General features: G+C 38.7%; 1 protein-coding gene across 1 annotated transcript in view; it reads left to right on the top strand.

Annotated features, from left to right (window-relative positions):
- LOC101848937 (sushi, von Willebrand factor type A, EGF and pentraxin domain-containing protein 1) overlaps positions 1-17,873 on the top strand; it is a gene marked incomplete at its 5' end in the record, with an annotated part of 78,313 nt that overhangs the window by 37,144 nt on the left and 23,296 nt on the right. Inside the window, 10 exon segments of the mRNA XM_005112775.2 lie at positions 411-639; positions 1,646-1,807; positions 2,855-3,016; positions 4,358-4,580; positions 6,218-6,366; positions 6,794-6,946; positions 7,980-8,092; positions 13,537-13,666; positions 14,923-15,093; positions 16,879-17,049. Of these exon segments, the coding sequence (XP_005112832.2) occupies positions 411-639; positions 1,646-1,807; positions 2,855-3,016; positions 4,358-4,580; positions 6,218-6,366; positions 6,794-6,946; positions 7,980-8,092; positions 13,537-13,666; positions 14,923-15,093; positions 16,879-17,049 (1,663 nt within the window).

Genomic DNA, 17,873 nt, shown 5'->3' with positions numbered 1-17,873 from the left:
CCCCCCCCCCCAACTAAATGAGTTAAATTGTATTGATGGAGACGTAAAACAGCTACAAATAGGCCTACATTTTAAGGAACTATTTCACTATCCCAAGGTTGCAAAGTTCTGTCTGCTCAGTATCAAGTTTAGAGAAATTTGACGTTAAAAATTTGTGGCAGTTCTTTCAATATCTTGTTAACGACTCTGACTAATCTTACCATTTTGATAGAGCAGATAGAACATTTGCTTTCTGACCTCATGGCCTTTCTGGCCTAAAATGGCCAAAAATATCAGAAAGAACTTTGTAAATATGAGGTCGCGATTTGTCAGTTCTCAGTCAATACTGATGAAATTTATCATATTCTTTACTATCTTTAAATCTCATATTGCACCTTAACAATCATTATATTTTACTCTGTCCGCAACAGGCTATTTTCACTGTGGACATATCCCATCCTGACCCTGACATAACCCGTGATGAGATTGATCAACTTATCGAAGAAATGAATCAACTGTTTGACGATGGAACATTTAATGGAAAGTACGCCATGCCCCATGTGGGAGAGACAGATGACTTTTCTTATGGCGGGGGTGTCCCTAACTACCAGTGCCCAGCTCCAACTTATTATCAGCCATTTTCGGATGACTTTTTGTGTGGTATGTTTAAGCTGTCGTTAAGTTTTTTAGAATAAAAAAAAAGTTTCCCTTCAGTATAGAATTACCTTTTCTTCAAGCTAAGCTGTATGTAATATTGCTCTATGTTTGATGTACAAGTTTTCTTTGCTTTCAGATTGCTTTGATTTTAGAAGTTTGTTCCCTGTTTTTATTTGACTTCAACAAGTATGTTTTGTAAGCATTGAATGGAAAGTGTTATTGCCTTTTCTTTTGACATACATCAGCTACTCATATTTCATGTCTAATTAGTAAGAAAGTTCTGTTAATAAACTATATTATGCGGGTGGTTGGCGGGTGCTCTGGTGTGGTTTGTTCCTTCTTTCCTTCAAGCATCTGCTGTCCTTATCTCTCCTCTTTTTTGTGTTTGTTACTCTCTTGCAATACTTCTAATCTTCGGCACTTATATGACCTTATTGTGTTGCAAGTGCCGTAAAACTCTTACTAAAACTAAAACTATATTATTTTGTATCTTTGGCTTTTCCCCACGTTTTTCAAAGTGCTGTTTTCCCCTACAGGAAAAGGGAAAAATGAAAATGTGTCTATTTTTAAAGTGCTTTTTATCTCTGCAAACAGACAGGCTCTTGTTGTCCTGTTTCCCTTGTTCCCCTAGAATCAGTGCCACCATGCATATCCACTGCTGTTGCTCCATCCGTTTCTTTAGTAGTGTTTTTTTTTCTCACCTACTCGGTAATGTTTTATTAAAATGTCTGCGCTTCTTTCTTTTATGTGTAGTTCTCTTCAAAATCGCTTTCACTTATAAAATGGGGAGGAGTTATTAATTTTAGTAGTAGGCCTATAAGTGAAAGGTTCAATCTTGCCTTTTTGCAAATGTCTCAATGACGCAGTTTGATTTTTTTCCTTAAAATTTTTATCATCTTTTCAATTTGGAGGGAAATTTCAGCCGGGGAAATTCACCAGAATGTCCGCTTGAATAAATTCCTAATGTCTACCAGTAATGATCTTGCAATTTTCTTAAATTTGTCCACAGTTGGTTGTGGCAAGGGCTGGGTATATTCCCCCCATCAGACGTCCTGCAGTAAATGCCCTGTTGGTACCTACCAGCCAGAACTGGAGGGAGATGAGTGCCTTCCCTGCTTAAACAACTCTACAACACGAAGAGATGGGAGCACTTCTGAAGATCAATGTCTCGGTATGTACTTTTTACTTATGGGAAAAAGTCAAAAGTTGCAATGAGCTTTTCAGGACAACATCTGTTATTGCACTGAGTGATGAGCTTCTGTTTTGAAAAGATTTTGATTGAGCAATTTTGGAAGAATATGGACAGTAACGTGGCATTTTGACCGAAAGAATTTTTACATAAGAAGCATATACTAAACATCAGATACATATTTTAATCCGTACTAGAGGTGAAGGTGACAAAATTTATGGTCTGCTCACTGGCTGTTCAAACACTAAATTTCTGACATGACTGATCTTTCCTCTTTGCAGTCTAGAGTGTAATTTTCTAAAGCCTCTGTTTGCCACAATAACAAGGTAGGCTTCCAGTTCAGGCAATTCCTGGCCCTTTTCACCCCATGCAGGATAGGGAAAGGTGGAAAGTGTTTGTTCGTGGCCTATATCCTGATCAAGGGTGAGAAAGGCAATGATGATGATGAGGTGTAAAATATTTACAATCCAGGAAAAGTATTTTTCTAAACTGCCTCAACAACTCTTTCGATGCAGTAGCTTTGAAGCAGCAGCTTAGACTAGGAAATCTATGATGTCTGACTAAATTCCTTACTTTTTTAGACAAAGAAGTTTCTCTTTTTTCTCCGTTTCAGTTTGAGTGTATACTATCATATTTTCAGACATGCTCACTCCTCAAGGCCTAGAGTACAATAGTATGTTGTGGGTTTTGCATGAGTTTACTCACCTTTCACTGAGGAGTAGTCACACAAGTCATATTTTCTTATTTTCATTGCAATTCTTATGCTTTTGTGAAAATTATCATTGTATAATGGGTGTGACAGAACTTAGGCCAATTGGTACATTATCTTTTTTCTCATTCCATTCTAAAAAAGTTTTCTGCATTTCTTTTGACCCCTTGACAAAAAGCTCTGCATTTATAATGACCTCTGCAGGTCCAGTAGGCTATAAAATTAAGAGCAAATGATGCATGTTTCCTAATCAATTTTGTCAATTCTTGTTCATTTTTAACTAAATGATAATGGATTGTTTTGACTGTATTTTCCGGCAGCTATCTGTCCTGCAGGAGCAACCTCCCCCACGGGTTATCTCCCTTGTGACCCTTGCCCACTCGGCCAGTACCAGCCAGAGACTATGAAGGCAGCATGCCTACCTTGCCCTTTTGGAATGTTCACTGACTCAAGGGGAGCCACTCAACTTTCTGACTGCAAATGTTAGTTGATCTTACTGTATACTGAAATGAGAAAGATCTTGTCAGTTTGTTAAGTGTTGGAGTGCTTAATCGGCTGTTTGCACTGAATGCTTCCCGGGAAGCTGAGAATGTTTGTTCTGAGTGTTATAGGGTCTGCTGGGGTAATGATTTTGTGTAAAGCGCATATAGAGCTTGCTGTCGAGCGGGGGTAGACCTATGTGCTATACAAATACTATTTATTACTATTATTATTATTAAATAATTCCTAGATTCCTAGCTAAAATCCTTTTTTTCCCGTTCTGCAGTTAACTGCCATGTGTATCTTTTATTGGTAGGTGGCAGAAAGTTATATTCAGTTGCTGTAGTCCAAATGTCATGCTTTTTGTGTAGCTTTGTAGAATGTATTCCATGACTGCAAATGTCAGCTTGTCTTTGATCATCTTGAAAGTCATAAATTCCTAGCCAGAGAAGACAATAGGCAATATTCTGTTTCATGTCAAAATGCTTACTACTGAGACCCCCAACACCTGTACCTGAGAGTCCACATTTCTAGAATCATTTGAACATTTTTTAGAACGGTTTATTCTAGGTGCAGACTGTCAGAAAAATATGTAAGAAGTTTAGAATGAGTAGGCTAAGTGAAAACAAACGGACTATTTTTCAAAGGGAGGTTACTGTGTTCCAATGTACTTGGGGGGGGGGGGGGGGGGGATTTTTTAGCCAACAATTTCTTTGAAATGTTGGTAAAAAGTGTCCAGTTTGGGGTAACTGGGTTTTTTATTTTTGTAAGTCGTTGCTTTTTCCATATATTGGTAGTAGTACCCCAGCTTTTCAGGCTTACGTATGCTGCTTTTACAAGTCATTAGATTATGTTCTGTTTTAGGGAGGAATTGGGTTTGAATATTATCTTTGACGTTCTACTGTTAAGGTGTCTAGGCATAGGCCTATGTAGAACATGTACATGGGATTGAGAGTTTTTTCTCTTCATCTAAAGTGACAGTCAGTCAGCCCCATCTCCTCTGGAATTGAGAGTTTGTAAAATCTGAGAAAAATCCTGAGGTATCGACCATCCATGACTGCAGGACACCAAGTTTGTATCAATGTCAAATAGCTGTTTTGATATTTGATAAGAAAGGTGAATAGCATATCTCAACCAAAGAGCCTCCTAAATAAAGTTCTATCCCCTGGCATTCTTGAAGGCAGTCTTATAAAAATCCAGCAATTGTGTTATTTTGGAGTCCCAAACCAGTACTGTATATCCCCAAAATCTTATTTCATGATGACTTTTTAAAAACGTACACAGTTTATTTCTTTCCTTTTCATGCAATGAAACATGTTTTTCTCGTTTTTTTTTTCTTTCAGTTAACGACATTGTCATGAACCAAGACACAGAAGGTCCAATAATAAAGGACGTGGATGTGACAGACCCCTTTTCCATCTCTTTTTTTTTGAAAATACCATCAAATCTGGTTAACACATCTACTTCTTTCTCTTTCACGGCAAATCCTGATGCAGCATTTATCGGCTGTGAAAATCTGAAATTGTATTTGATCTCTGAACCTCATGGCCAGTTGAGGAGTAGAAGGTATGACACTTTTTTTTTTGCTTGAAAGTTGATTAAAGGCACAAAATATGTAATTTTTCAGTTTTAAAGGTCTCTCAAGCTATTGAAGTTACCGAACTTTGGCGGCCATTTTCTCGCGAATTTTATCACTGAAACCATGCGACCTCACCTCATTCAATAGCAAATATCTTGACTTCTATTCAAGATAGATGGGTATTTTTTTCATTGACAGCCAGACAAATGAATATGCTTTCAGATGATACCATTAACTCCACATGTCCAAAAATTGACGAGCGCCTGATTCCACCGTGTCGTGACACAATCTATGATGTCTAATTTTTTTAAGAAGTGGTGGAAAAGAATATAGAACTCATCCTATCCTGCAGTGTTTCAGAAAATAATAGTGTCAATAGCTTAGATGATATGTACTTGATTCTTAGGGTTGGTCCGCTGCTATGTTCTTGTGCAAGACACTTGACAGAAAATTCTTTGAACCTGCAATGGTAACAGTCTAGAATAACTAACACTGATCTCGCTAGAATCTTGTATACATTAGCGAAGAATATGTTTTGAAAATTCTTTCTCTCTCTCTCTCTCTCTCTCTCTCTCTCTCTCTTTCTCTCTCTCTCTCTCTCTCTCTCTCTCTCTCTCTCTCTCTCTCTCTCTCTCTCTCTCTCCCCCTCCCCCTTTATCTCTCTGTTTCTGTCTCTTTCTCTTTCGGTCTCTGTCTCTTTCTGTCTCTTTCATTATCTCTCTCTTTGTCTCTCTTTCTCTGCCTCTCTCTGTTTATTTCTCTTTCTCTCTGATTTAAAATAATTTATTCTCCCTTACACTCAGGGCTCTGGGATGATGTCCAGCTCAGTGTGTCACAATAATGAATTTTACTTCTTGTTCCAGATTCCTTGATAATACTTCCCACAAAGGGAACTGGCTTTTCTTTTTACTTTGTAGGAGCATGAACATATTTATAGGCTACAACAACCTTCTCCGATCTTCATAGTTCGATGAAGGAAGAATCAGATTGTAAATTTATTTTATTTTATTTTTGGGGCTGGGGGTGGGGGGGGGGGGAGTTATTTTGCAGCTCTCTAATAAAAACGATTAGGAAGAGACTAATGAAGTTTCTGGGACACTTTAGTTGAAATAAAAGCCTTAAATATCATGCTCTCACTGAAAAAAATACTGGGCAAAAAAAACAGGGGTAGATCCAGAGCAGTCTTTTAGGAAATCCTTAACAGATTTGACGAGAATGTTAAATATATATTTTAAAAAAAAAAAAAAAAAAAAAAAAAAAATTATTAAAAAAAAAAAATAAAAAAAAAAAAAAATAAAAAAAAAATAAAAAAAAAAAATATATATATATATATATATATATATATATATATATATATATATATATATATATATATATATATAAAAATATATATACATGTATATATATGAATGACAAACCATGATTGCTGATATTTTTCAGCTCTGGCACTTTATAATGATGATGATCATTTGGCATATGGCCTTGTTATTGATGTATATATGTGCTATATCACCATCATTTCCAGGTAACAAGAAATGGAGCATCTAATTTATAAAAATGTTGTTCTGCATATGGCCTTGATTCTGATGTATATCATATGTGCTTTATTACTGTTTTTTTCCAGACAGTGGCATCATATTGGAATGAGACGAGTGGTTCCTTTTTTGTTAGAAACCTCTCTGTACGTTGATGGTGTGTTCATGGAGACTGGGTATAGCTCATCTTCTTCTCCGTGCACCTCAATAGGGTTTACTCCAGGGAAGGACCTAGACTGTAAGTAGAAATTACATACCTGATGTTTTATCTAGTGTTTTCACTTTGGAAAGGGAAAAGGAGATGTTACCGTGCAGAGGCTTGTCGTGGTGGTGGTGCATGTTTGTGAATGGTTGATGGGGTTTAATTTGAACTGGAATCTTGAAAAACTGTCGAATGGATGTGAGAGATTTGCTGGAAATACTATAATATTTCCCCTTATTTTGAAAAAAAAAATGTGAGTGTTCTGCTCTATTGATTTGACAGGTTTGTATTGTACTTTTTAGTGAATGATGTAATAGTATCTGTGTGAGACTGGTTTGCTTTATCATCGTTGACAAAACGCTTCTTTACAATTTAACCAAAAAAAACCTGTGTTCTTTTTAATTTTGTGTTCCCTGTAAGTTTTTTTTCAATCACCTCAGAATAGAATGTGTACCTTTTTCAGATGTTGTGGTCAGTGAAATTCAGGGAGTAAAAGAGGCTTTGACAGGTACACAAGTCGCCTCTTTAGCCAGCTCATGTGGTCAATTACTGGCAAACAACTTTCTCACTGAGAACAATGTAGTATCTGAACTTTCAACACTCAGCACTTGTGATGGTAAGGAAAAAAGAATGTCCCATGACACTTTCATAAATTTTTTGTTGTTGACATTTCTTTGTTTATCTTCTTTTTATATATAGGCCTATAATGTGTGTGTGTGAGTGTGTGCACGTGTGTGTGTGTGTGTTAACATAAAATATCTTGAGGCTTGAGGAGCCTGTTAGGTACCGTATATCTCTCACTTACTCATTCATCAGTATCCTGTATAGTTTTTACTGCGCTTCTTCCCTCCTGTCCTGTTTTCTCTTTTTAACTCACTTGAGCCTATTCCCGTGTATTTACGGGACGCCCCACCTGCCTGGCGGCCTAATCCCGTATTTACGGCTTTATCGATCGATATCTCTGGTGTTTTTCAGTAACAACAAGTTGTTGGAAGCGGTGAGCCAACAGTTGATCTGCTTGTTTTTTTTCTTTAAACATTTGGTGAAGTTATGTGTGACAGTTTTTTAGCTGTAATGGACTAAGTTAGTCACCCTGCATTGCGATAGATGATTTTATTATTAACTCTTTGCAAAAAATTGTGTAACCCCCAGACATTGCCATTTCAGAATATTGATAAAAGAAAAACTATTCAAACAAATTAGATGCAGTTTTCTTTTTCTTTGAGAACATTTCTTTTCTTTTCTTATCGAATTAAAAATATTATGATAGCTGTCACAGTTTTTTTTTTTTTGTGGTTAACGCTTCAATATACCCCCAAAGTGTCAGGCTGCAAGGGTTGTTAGGTGAAAAATAGCTCAGGCTCAATTGAGTTAATGCTTTCCTCCCATGTGCCATAGTAAGCAATCCAAGGGATTGAAAAGTCCTCAATATTTATAATTAAGGGCCAGGGACTAACTGGTTACTGCAGAAATAACACGGAAACAGAGAAGATCTAACAGTGAAACCCTCTAACTGCCAACTTTGAATTTGCATCAAGTATGGTCCATAGTTGGTACAAAATAAACCAAGATGAGTAGTGAATTATTTTGTAAGAGAGCTATGCTTTGGCCGTACTGGTATGTAAGTTTGGTCACTGATTGTGTTGCAGCTGTGGACGACTGTGCCAACAACAACTTTTGTGGAGATTATGGGATTTGCATTGATCAGGACAATGGCTATCGTTGTGTTTGTGATGACCTGTGGTCAGGAGAACATTGTGAGGCAAGTTGTCAGTTTCTATTCTATCTTGTTTCTTGCTTGTGCTATAGTTTAATGGTAGGTGGTTGGCATGTGCTTTGGTGTAATTTACTTTTTCTTTCCTATCAAGCGAGTGAGTTCAGACTCAAAAGTAATGTCAAGCAAGCGTCGGTGAGACAGGGTTCAGGTGGGTGGTCACTGGGGTGTGTCCTTGAGCAAGACACAACAACCCTAGCTAAAAAAACAGGGCACTGTCAAGTAGCGACCAGCGATGGCATGTTATTACAATTGTTCCATATTGGGGTAATTATGTATATTTATGTATTATACTGACGGTCTTTAAAAACGCACCACTTACAAGACAATTCAAATAATGGTGGTGTGTTTATTTTTTAAAACAGATTATATACCATTGCATTCTATTCTAATTTTGTGAATATTCACAGCAGAAATGAAACGAAAAGGTCAAATGGCACACCGAGCACAAAAGCATGAAGTAACAAAGTCATTTTTCTAAAATCAGAGCGGTAAATTGAGTTTTTAACTCTTGCCTTAGTATCGTGTATGTCGTCCATAGGCCTGAATACAGGATTGGCAGCGTCTTCTCATGGAACTGATAAGAGTCTGAAAGAACACCTGTGGAATCTGTATCCGCCCATTTGTCAAAGAACACCTCAGCTCTTGGAGATTGTTTAAAGGTCTTCCACGAGACTAACGGCGGCCAAACTCATCCCACATATGCTCAATTGGTGCCATGTCAGGAGACAGTGATGTCCAAGGCGGGACATCAATGCTGTTTGCCTGCAGAAAAGCAGTGGTGGCTCGAGCGGTGTGCGGGCGGGCGTGGTCTTGTTGGAATAACTGCCGCTCTGGGCGTTGACTTAATAATGGCACGACGTGGTTCTGCAGAACCTGCTGGTACGTGTTGGAATTCACAGGCTGGTCGAAGAAGTACAGTGGTGCATGTTAACTCTCAGCAGTTCACCGAAAGGAAAATCGTACGAATTCGTACGATGAGCATCGGGTGTAGATCTAACGGCAGAAATCCATTCCTTTTTACATTTTGATGCTTCTAATACCTTTTTTATCATAAAAAAGGGTTGAATCTATATATTTTTCATAAAAATAATCATAATTTATAAAATATTGTAAAAATTTGGTGCACGGAAAATCAGCGTTTGTTTACGTTCTCTCCGCCGCCATTTTGGATTTTGGGAGAAGGCCAGCTGTGAAGTTTCTACACTAAAAATCGAAAAAAAGCGTAAAAATGTCGTCAGATGAGTCTGATATTGACCTGAATGACTCAATGGATGAAGAATCTGATGTCTGGGTACCAGAATCGGACGATGAGGGTCCCGAGGACGGAAACCAAGCCCCGACTTTGACCAATCGTGATCAAAACAACAGGTTAGTGTTTTGTTTACATCCTGCCTCTGCACAAGAAAGCCTATAACATGTATTCTAGTGGGTTTAGGCCACTGGTATTGTTACTTCAAGCTTACAGAATAGTTATTTGTGGTAACCTGAAGTTGTGAAAGCATGGTTTGCCTCTAAAAAATTTTAATTAACTTTTTTATGTGCCTAGCTACGGTTGTCATGTTATTGTTTACACAGCAATTCCTCAAACAGGAAGTTTGTTTTTGTTTACACCTCACCCGTGTACAGTAGCCTTATTCCCTGCTAAGATTTTATCATTGTGATAATATGATGATAATGACAGAACAGCTTTGTTCAAGGTCTGCCTCTGTCTAGATCTAGATCTAGATCTAGAAATAAGTGCCTATGACATAGGCCTTATCAACATGTCAACTTCGACTCCGCCGATAGCGTCCTAATCCTTTGCTTATTTTCTTCCCTCAGAAACTAGCCACAACCTCCACGTAACCAGTCTTACGCGGACCAGGATGATGGCCCACCAGAACCACTGCCTCAGTTTAGGCCTGCCGTGCTGTTGGCCTGCATCTCCCTGACTGTATCACCCGACAGGACATCCGAAGTTTTCTGACGCCAGGTGAGAGCATTATTGCACGGAGTACGAGAAATTTTTATTTTTGTAATTGCTTTCTGTTTGCCCTTACTTCACTCCGACAGGCAGGTGAGTTCACTGATTCACATGTTACACCTGGGGACCTTTGTTATTCATTTGTAGAAAACACTCTTGATGCCATTATGTAGTTAAAACTGATATTACCTTGTGGGCCAGGATTTTCTGACAGTTCGATTGATGTCAGTGTTCCAAGCAGACTATCCTTTCCAAATGACTTATGTAACTTATGTCTTCTTCTTGTCTTCTTATTTCCTCAGCATCCTTCTTCAAACTGTTTTTCTGCACTGAGATGGTGAATCAGATCTGCCTCTTCTCTAATGAGTACGCCCCGATGACAGGACCCAACAAACCATCTGTCTTTCGCTCCTGGGAGGATCTTGACTCTGAGATGTTTCTCAAGTTCGTTGGACTGCTAATGTATATGTCTATTGTTCATCTACCAAATTTAGAGCTGTACTGGTCTACGAAAACCTGTTTTCATGGACTATGGGCAAGGGCATACATGAGCAAACTAAATTTCAAACAAATTCAGTCTTTTTTAAAATTATGCAATCCAGACACTGAGCGAGGTACTGATAAGCTACGGAAAGTTAGGTTTGTGCACTATTTTTTGAGTATGAAATGTATGAAGTATTGGCAACCTAACCAGTGTGTTAGCATAGATGAGAGGATGGTTCAAAATAAGGGGAGATACAGTTTCAGGCAATACATAAAGGATAACTAAATGGGGGATGAAGTTACGGGTGGTTGCAGATTCGATGAATGGGTACACATACAATTATGAAGTTTACACAGGGAAGGATGGGGGCACACTATTGGATATTTTTGTTTCAATAAAAATAGAAACTGTTTGCTTGCAGAGCATACTGTAGAATAGTCTTTTGCCACTTACTACAATTATTGGACAGTTGAGTAGAAAAATGTTTTTTGTTTTAGGAGAGGTTTTACAGCGCTCGCAACTGCAAAAGGTCATATATGAGCGCCAAGGGGTGGATGTCAACAGAGAAGTCCTTACAGGGAATCAGACTTACTCTGCTCTCCTCTCTAGCTTCAACAGCACAAAGTCTGCTTTGACTATCATGGCACCCCGGAAATAGTGGGTCACAAGAGTGTGACAAACTTACAAAAGAGGTAGAGGAAAATGACGATACTAAGGATTAGGAAAGAAAAAGCAGCAGTTCCCTGTTGTAGTTCAGGCACAGTTATGAGCATGACATTGTTGGATCAGCCCATTTACAATTCTATTGTGCATTAGGATGAGAAATGTCCCCCCTTTTGGAATGCCTAAAGACACTTCAGTCAGTGGCACCGCTGTGGGGAGGGGGAGTAGAATGTTTTTCCGTCATGGACCACAATGATGTAAAGTACCGTACTACAATATTTTTGTCTATTTTTCCATGAAAATCTCTGTTGGTATTGGTATTTTGTATGAATACAGTGTGTTCTTGTCATTTTGAAATATTTGGTATTGCCTTGTCTGTTTTGAGTGCAATTTTGTGGATGGAAATTGACTGGAAAGTCATTGATGTTTATTTTTTCTATGTCGCGTCGTTATTTCATCGCGAAACATGATAAATGTATCTTTTGTCAAAAACCTTGTAACTTTTTTATCCTTTTTTCAATATGCATGAAATTTGGACACACATTGCAAAATTGGAAGTGCTTTTACTCCATAATAAACTTTTTGGGGTATCTTAGAACACTTTTTTTTTTCTTTCTTTGTGACTGTTACATGTTGGGAAATTTTATCTTTTTTTCCCCTGTCCCTCCCTCTAATAACAGAGCACTACATAGACAACAGTGGTCATATCATGATGAAATTACCTTCATTTGATAGGAAATTCAATTTCCTTTCCAATGGTATGTAATTTGACATACTTTCTGTGTTATTTTATATTCTATGGTAAATCATACTAACCATGGGTGCCGTGAAGGCGAAAATGGTCAAAATACCAAGAACTGCTGAGAGTTAATCGTGGCTGAACACTCCCCATACCATGACCCTGTCTCTTCCCCATCTATCGACCTCCAGCATGCAACAGTTGGCATAGCAATCGCCGGGACGTCTCTGGACCCTTCTTCTCCCGTCAGCATGCGAAAGGGCAAACCGACTCTCGTCAGAAAAGACTAGTCCTCCACTGGGGTTGTGTCAACTGTAAATGCTACCTGGCCCACTGCAAACGTTGTTGACGGTGCCTCTGAGTCAGGACAGGACCAGCGTACAGGTGTCTGGCTGCAAGTCCTGCTTCCCGCAAACAGCGTCGCACGGTCCATTCAGATATTGGTCCACGCCGACCATCCACTTGACGACCTGTTTCTGGTGCTGGCAGGAAACGGTCACAAAGGTGACATTAGCAAATGTAATGGTCTTGCACTGGCGTTGTGACTCGTGGTTGGCCGCTCCGACACCGATCTGCTGTAGATCCAGTAGCTGCATTTCCTTGAGACAACCGGATAACAATAGAGTGGCTACAGTTCATGCGCCTGGCAACTTGCCATGCTGCCATTACGGCTTGGAGCATTCCAATGGCCCTGTCATGTTCTAGCATGGAAAGTCGCGGTATTATTTACGCGGAAAAAATCCGTCGCACAGAGTAAAGAACGTCAGTTTTTGTTATGGGCGAATATAATCTCTCCCTAACAGCCAAAAAATCTGTCTCGCTAAATAAAAGTTTAGGTTTGAGGTCAATACATCGTACTTTTTGGGTGTTGCTCGTGCGCATTGGCAGTTTTGAACTGGGAGCTTCTAATTTGTGTGATCGGTACCCTCTGTTGCCTGTGAACCTTTATCAACCTCAATTTATGTCACTAGATAAATTTTCGTGCACAATATGCTCAATCCAAAATGGTGCGGTTTTCTTAATGACCGTCAGTATATTTATGTACATATGTCTTTATAATTTTGAATTTGTAAATGTGTTTTTGCCTTTGTAAGCCAAATGTCCATAAGGGGATCAATAAAATGTAATTTATTATCCTGCCTACTTGTGAATAGCACAGTATATCCTTTCCATCTGCATTCATGACCCATTTTGACTGTGGCACATGACGCACGCTGGGGATGGGGCCGTAATGTAGCCCTTTTTGTGTGATTGGAGTCAGTGTACATGTAAACATTTTTGAGTTAACTGTCTCAGCATTTCAGTTTTTCAGACTTAACTTGCTGTATAGAATGCTCATAACAGTGGCGCTGTGAAGATTGATACTCTCTAAAACTGATTCCTACCGAAACTTGTGAAGTCAGTTTTGTGTCAGCCACCCTCTGACAGGCATGTCTACCTAAGTAAGCAATAGCAGCTTGGGTAATATTAACATTCCTTTTACAAGACATAAACCTGAGTGTTTACAAAACTATGCATTGGCCATATATCTGCCGTTGATTAGGTTGTTTTATGAGGAAAATAAACTTTTTCTGTTTCAGTTTGCTCCTGATTTTTGTGAGGAACACAACTGTGCAAATGGAGCACAGTGTGTGAACCACTTCGACTTAAGAAACTACACATGTACCTGTGTCGGAGAATTTAGGGGACGCCTTTGTGCAGAAGCAATCGGTGAGTGTTTGTACTTTGTTGTTATGTCATGTAAAGATGTGTTTGAAGTAGCAAATGAAGTCTTTTTAAAGTGAACATTCCTTTGCCTGCAACCCCTCTTAATGAATTGTTCTGCTAACTCTAATCTTGCTTTTTTAAAAGTTTATTCTAAAAGTAGACTTAATTTAACAAGAACGTTATATGTTTTGCAGAGTTTATACTAAAATAAACAATGTCTGGTTCCTCTCAGGTTTATGAATGAAACTAGAAGTCAATACCACATTTGTGTCATGACGCTATGGAATCACTTGCTTGTCAATTTCTTTGGCATGAGGAGTTATTGGTATTATCTTAAGGCTGTTTCATTTGCCTTGCCTTCAATGGAAAAAATACCCATCTTTCTTTTAAAAAAGTCAAGGTATTTACAATTGAAGGAGGTGGGGGAAGTCTGGTTTCAGAGGTAAAATTAGCGAGAAAATGACTTAGAAAGTTTGTTGATTTCAGAAAAATCCACCCAGAAATGTGTTTTTAAATGGACGAAAAAAGTATTGAGCCAAAAACAAAATTCAATAAAAATTGCTTAATCAGAAGAAAAATGTCGGGGTCTTCGATTTCATTACTTGGACATGCACCTGATTTCAATACAATGCCCCACATTTGTAAAAACATTTGACTTGATAAAATTGTTTACTATCTGGATCAGTGGAAATAAAGAAAAGTCACAACATTTATGAACACATGGCTTACGTATGTGTGTGTACTGATTTACAAATGAGGTCTCTGAGGGTATGAATGCATTAGGAGCTCGATATCTGAAAGAGAAACGTGTTTTATTAACTCTTTATCTCCAAGGGCGGTAAAACCACTTCGTCAGGGTCCTCTTTTGGTACTAAATCTAAAAATGACAAAAACATCAAATGGGTCATTGAAACAAAACAAGTGAATCTATTTTGATAGTTCCTCGTCTAATGAGTGAACTATGTTGAAGTCATCTGAAAGGAATGTGTCTTTTACTGCAGTACAACTCCCTTTGAAAGTAAATAGAACAGGAAATATTTTTCTGGAATTATTGGGTTCACTTTGAATTTGAGGGATAAGCCTACATGATTCTCTTTGACACTTGTTTATTAAGAACAAGGGTTAACATAAAAGATACATGTGAAAGTGAGACAAGTGTTAGCATTTGGAATTTTGTTATGATTGAGTTACAAATTTTCGTCACTAAGATTAAATAAAAAATGATCGTCCAACCTCCCTTCCTCCCCTTATGACTTCAGTCCATGGTAACTACAGTCAGTGGACATTGTTTGAGGAATGCTCTGAGACTTGTGACGGTGGCACCCGCAAACGCTACCGTCAGTGTGACTCTCCTGCCCCAGGGCCAGATGGGAACCCGTGTCAAGGACCAGATGAGGAGACGGAAGTCTGCAACATACACAACTGTCCCAGTAAGTTGACACTACATACACAACTGTCCCCGTAAGTTGACGCTACATACACAACTGTCCCAGTAAGTTGACACTACATACACAACTGTCCCAGTAAGTTGACACTACATACACAACTGTCCCAGTAAGTTGACGCTACATACACAACTATCCCAGTAAGTTGACACTACATACACAACTGTCCCAGTAAGTTGACGCTACATACACAACTGTCCCAGTAAGTTGACGCTACATACACAACTGTCCCAGTAAGTTGACGCTACATACACAACTGTCCCAGTAAGTTGACGCTACATACACAACTGTCCCAGTAAGTTGACGCTACATACACAACTGTCCCAGTGAGTTGACGCTACATACACAACTGTCCCAGTGAGTTGACGCTACATACACAACTGTCCCAGTGAGTTGACGCTACATACACAACTGTCCCAGTGAGTTGATGCTACATACACAACTGTCCCAGTAAGTTGATGCTACATACACAACTGTCCCAGTAAGTTGACACTAATGTCATGAATTGTGTTCCGCTTTCTTTTCATTTCTGTTGAATCTTTGGAAAGTTATTAAATAAAAGGGATTGACATTAAAAACTCTTATGTTTCAGGTTTTCCTTTTCATTGTCCATAATGTTCATCTGGCCAGACTACTTCACCCACCATTTTTACCAAAAGATTTCAACAGGAAATTTCAAGTGTCCATATGTAGGCCTAGTGAAACATTTCCTTGAATAAAGCAAAATAAAAATTGTATCACCCAAAATTCTTATTTCAAGAATCTTTTTTTTTCACATTTGGTATGAACGCTGCATAGCATTTTGTCCTCATATTTAATTTATACCCTTCCCAGGTCTCTCAGTCCTAGAGCAGTGTGCCCAGGATGCATGCACTTGGTACACTTTCATCTTGATCTTAGTGTTGAGATTACCTTTACTCCAAGCTTTGTTTGATAGCTAGCTCATGGTGGTTGATGCTTTTCCAGTTCCAGTAGGGCCTTCTTAACTCTTGATCAAGTGCCTGTTTTCTGTTAATTGTAGACCCCAAATATGTTAATGGTCTTCATCCACAATCTTTTGACTTTCGTTTTTTATTTTTGTTGAAACTGTAACTTCCCCTTGGCAGAAAACCTCTTCTTTCTGATGGATGGCCAAAATGTTTTGTATGGAGCTGAAAGAGGCATCTGTGAACTTTTGTAGTTCTTCCTTGCTACTCTTGCACCATCCACAAAAAGTAGTTATCTAATGAGAAATGACTTGATCTTTGTCTTATCCTTCTGCCTTTGGGATTATAGCGTCATCCTTTGAAGTGAATGTTGATACAATTAGATTACAACACTATTCACAGCACCCATCTGCCTGAAACCATTGGCACACACATAAGAGTTTGTTGGGATTGATAAATGTCACCCCATAATTGGCATTGGCATTGGCAGATGCAGGTCTTACTGATAACTGCCCAGAGCTGACCAGATATAGCTATGACACTTTCTACCATTCACTGTGGAATCAGTTGCTCATCAATTATTGGGTATATAGAGTTATTGGCATAATATTAAAGCCTGTTCATTTGCCTTGCTTTCGATGAAAAAAAAAGCCCGTCTAGCTTGAATAGAAGTTGAGATATTTCCAATTGAAGAAGGTCGGGGGGTACCGCTGATTTTAGAGGTGAACTTAGCGAGAACATTGAACAAAACCATAATGAAATGCACGCTCATTTTGGCAGTTCACTTGACTTTGTTGGTTTCAGTGTGGACTAATTTGTAATGCTTTACTCCTCTTTTACTCAGTTCATGGCAATGTAAGCAACTGGTCATCATGGGTCTGTCCTGCCACTTGTGGGAATGCCACAGCTGTCCGGAGTAGGACATGTGACAATCCTGTTCCCCAGTATGGTGGCAGAAATTGCACTGTTTCACTGGTTGAATTCAAGACCTGTGACGGACTGTCGCCTTGCCCTGGTGAGCTATCAAGAAATTCTCACGACTAGATAAAACTCTGTTACTGAAACATTAGTAGTGTTTCTCTATTAGGAAATGTGTTCAGTTTCCAGATTGTTAACATCTAGTCATATTGATGAGTCAGAGAATGTCACCACAGTACATACTTGTGAATTTCTAACCCTATTTGAAAAGGAAGGTATAACATATTTTCTATTGCTGTCCTAGTAACTGGAAAGTTTCCCTTGCAACTTATTCTGTGTAGACCTTTGTTTAACTCTTTATCTCCGCGAACCGCTCCCAGTGGCTCGCAGTCGGAACTGCTGTGCCGGTGAGCCGCTAACAGTGGCTCAGGCACTTTCCTTTACGACGACTTCAACATCAAGTTACTTTTTGGCAATTTTTACCGGAAGTTCATTCATTAGATACAGTAGCCTACTATCATAATAGGTTCACTAGATTCGACTTAATGACTCATTTAGTGACCCTTTCGTCATTTTTAGATTTAGTACCAAAAAAGAGCCCTGTAGTGGGTTTACCCCCCCCTCGGAGATAAAGAGTTAAAGCATGTGCTCATGTGCAGATTGCTTGATTTTATGCGATCTCACCTAGCTGAATATTGATTTTAATTGTTTTAGGTCCATGTTTGGCATGATCTATATATATAACATAAAATAAGATAAGATAAGATAAGATGATACTTTATTGTCCCCGTGGGAGGTATTTCAGGCTGTACAGCAATGGTTACAACACATGAAGAAAAATATGGAATTTAAATGTGAGGCATCAAGGTGAACCCAGGCGCTCGTCATAATAAAGAAATTGAAGACTGCATTTTTACTCCA

This window comes from Aplysia californica, unplaced genomic scaffold (genome assembly GCF_000002075.1).
Source record: "Aplysia californica isolate F4 #8 unplaced genomic scaffold, AplCal3.0 scaffold01402, whole genome shotgun sequence".
NCBI lineage: Eukaryota > Metazoa > Mollusca > Gastropoda > Aplysiida > Aplysiidae > Aplysia > Aplysia californica.
Note: the sequence above shows the minus strand (reverse complement) of the source record. Positions and strands in the feature narration are given on the sequence as shown.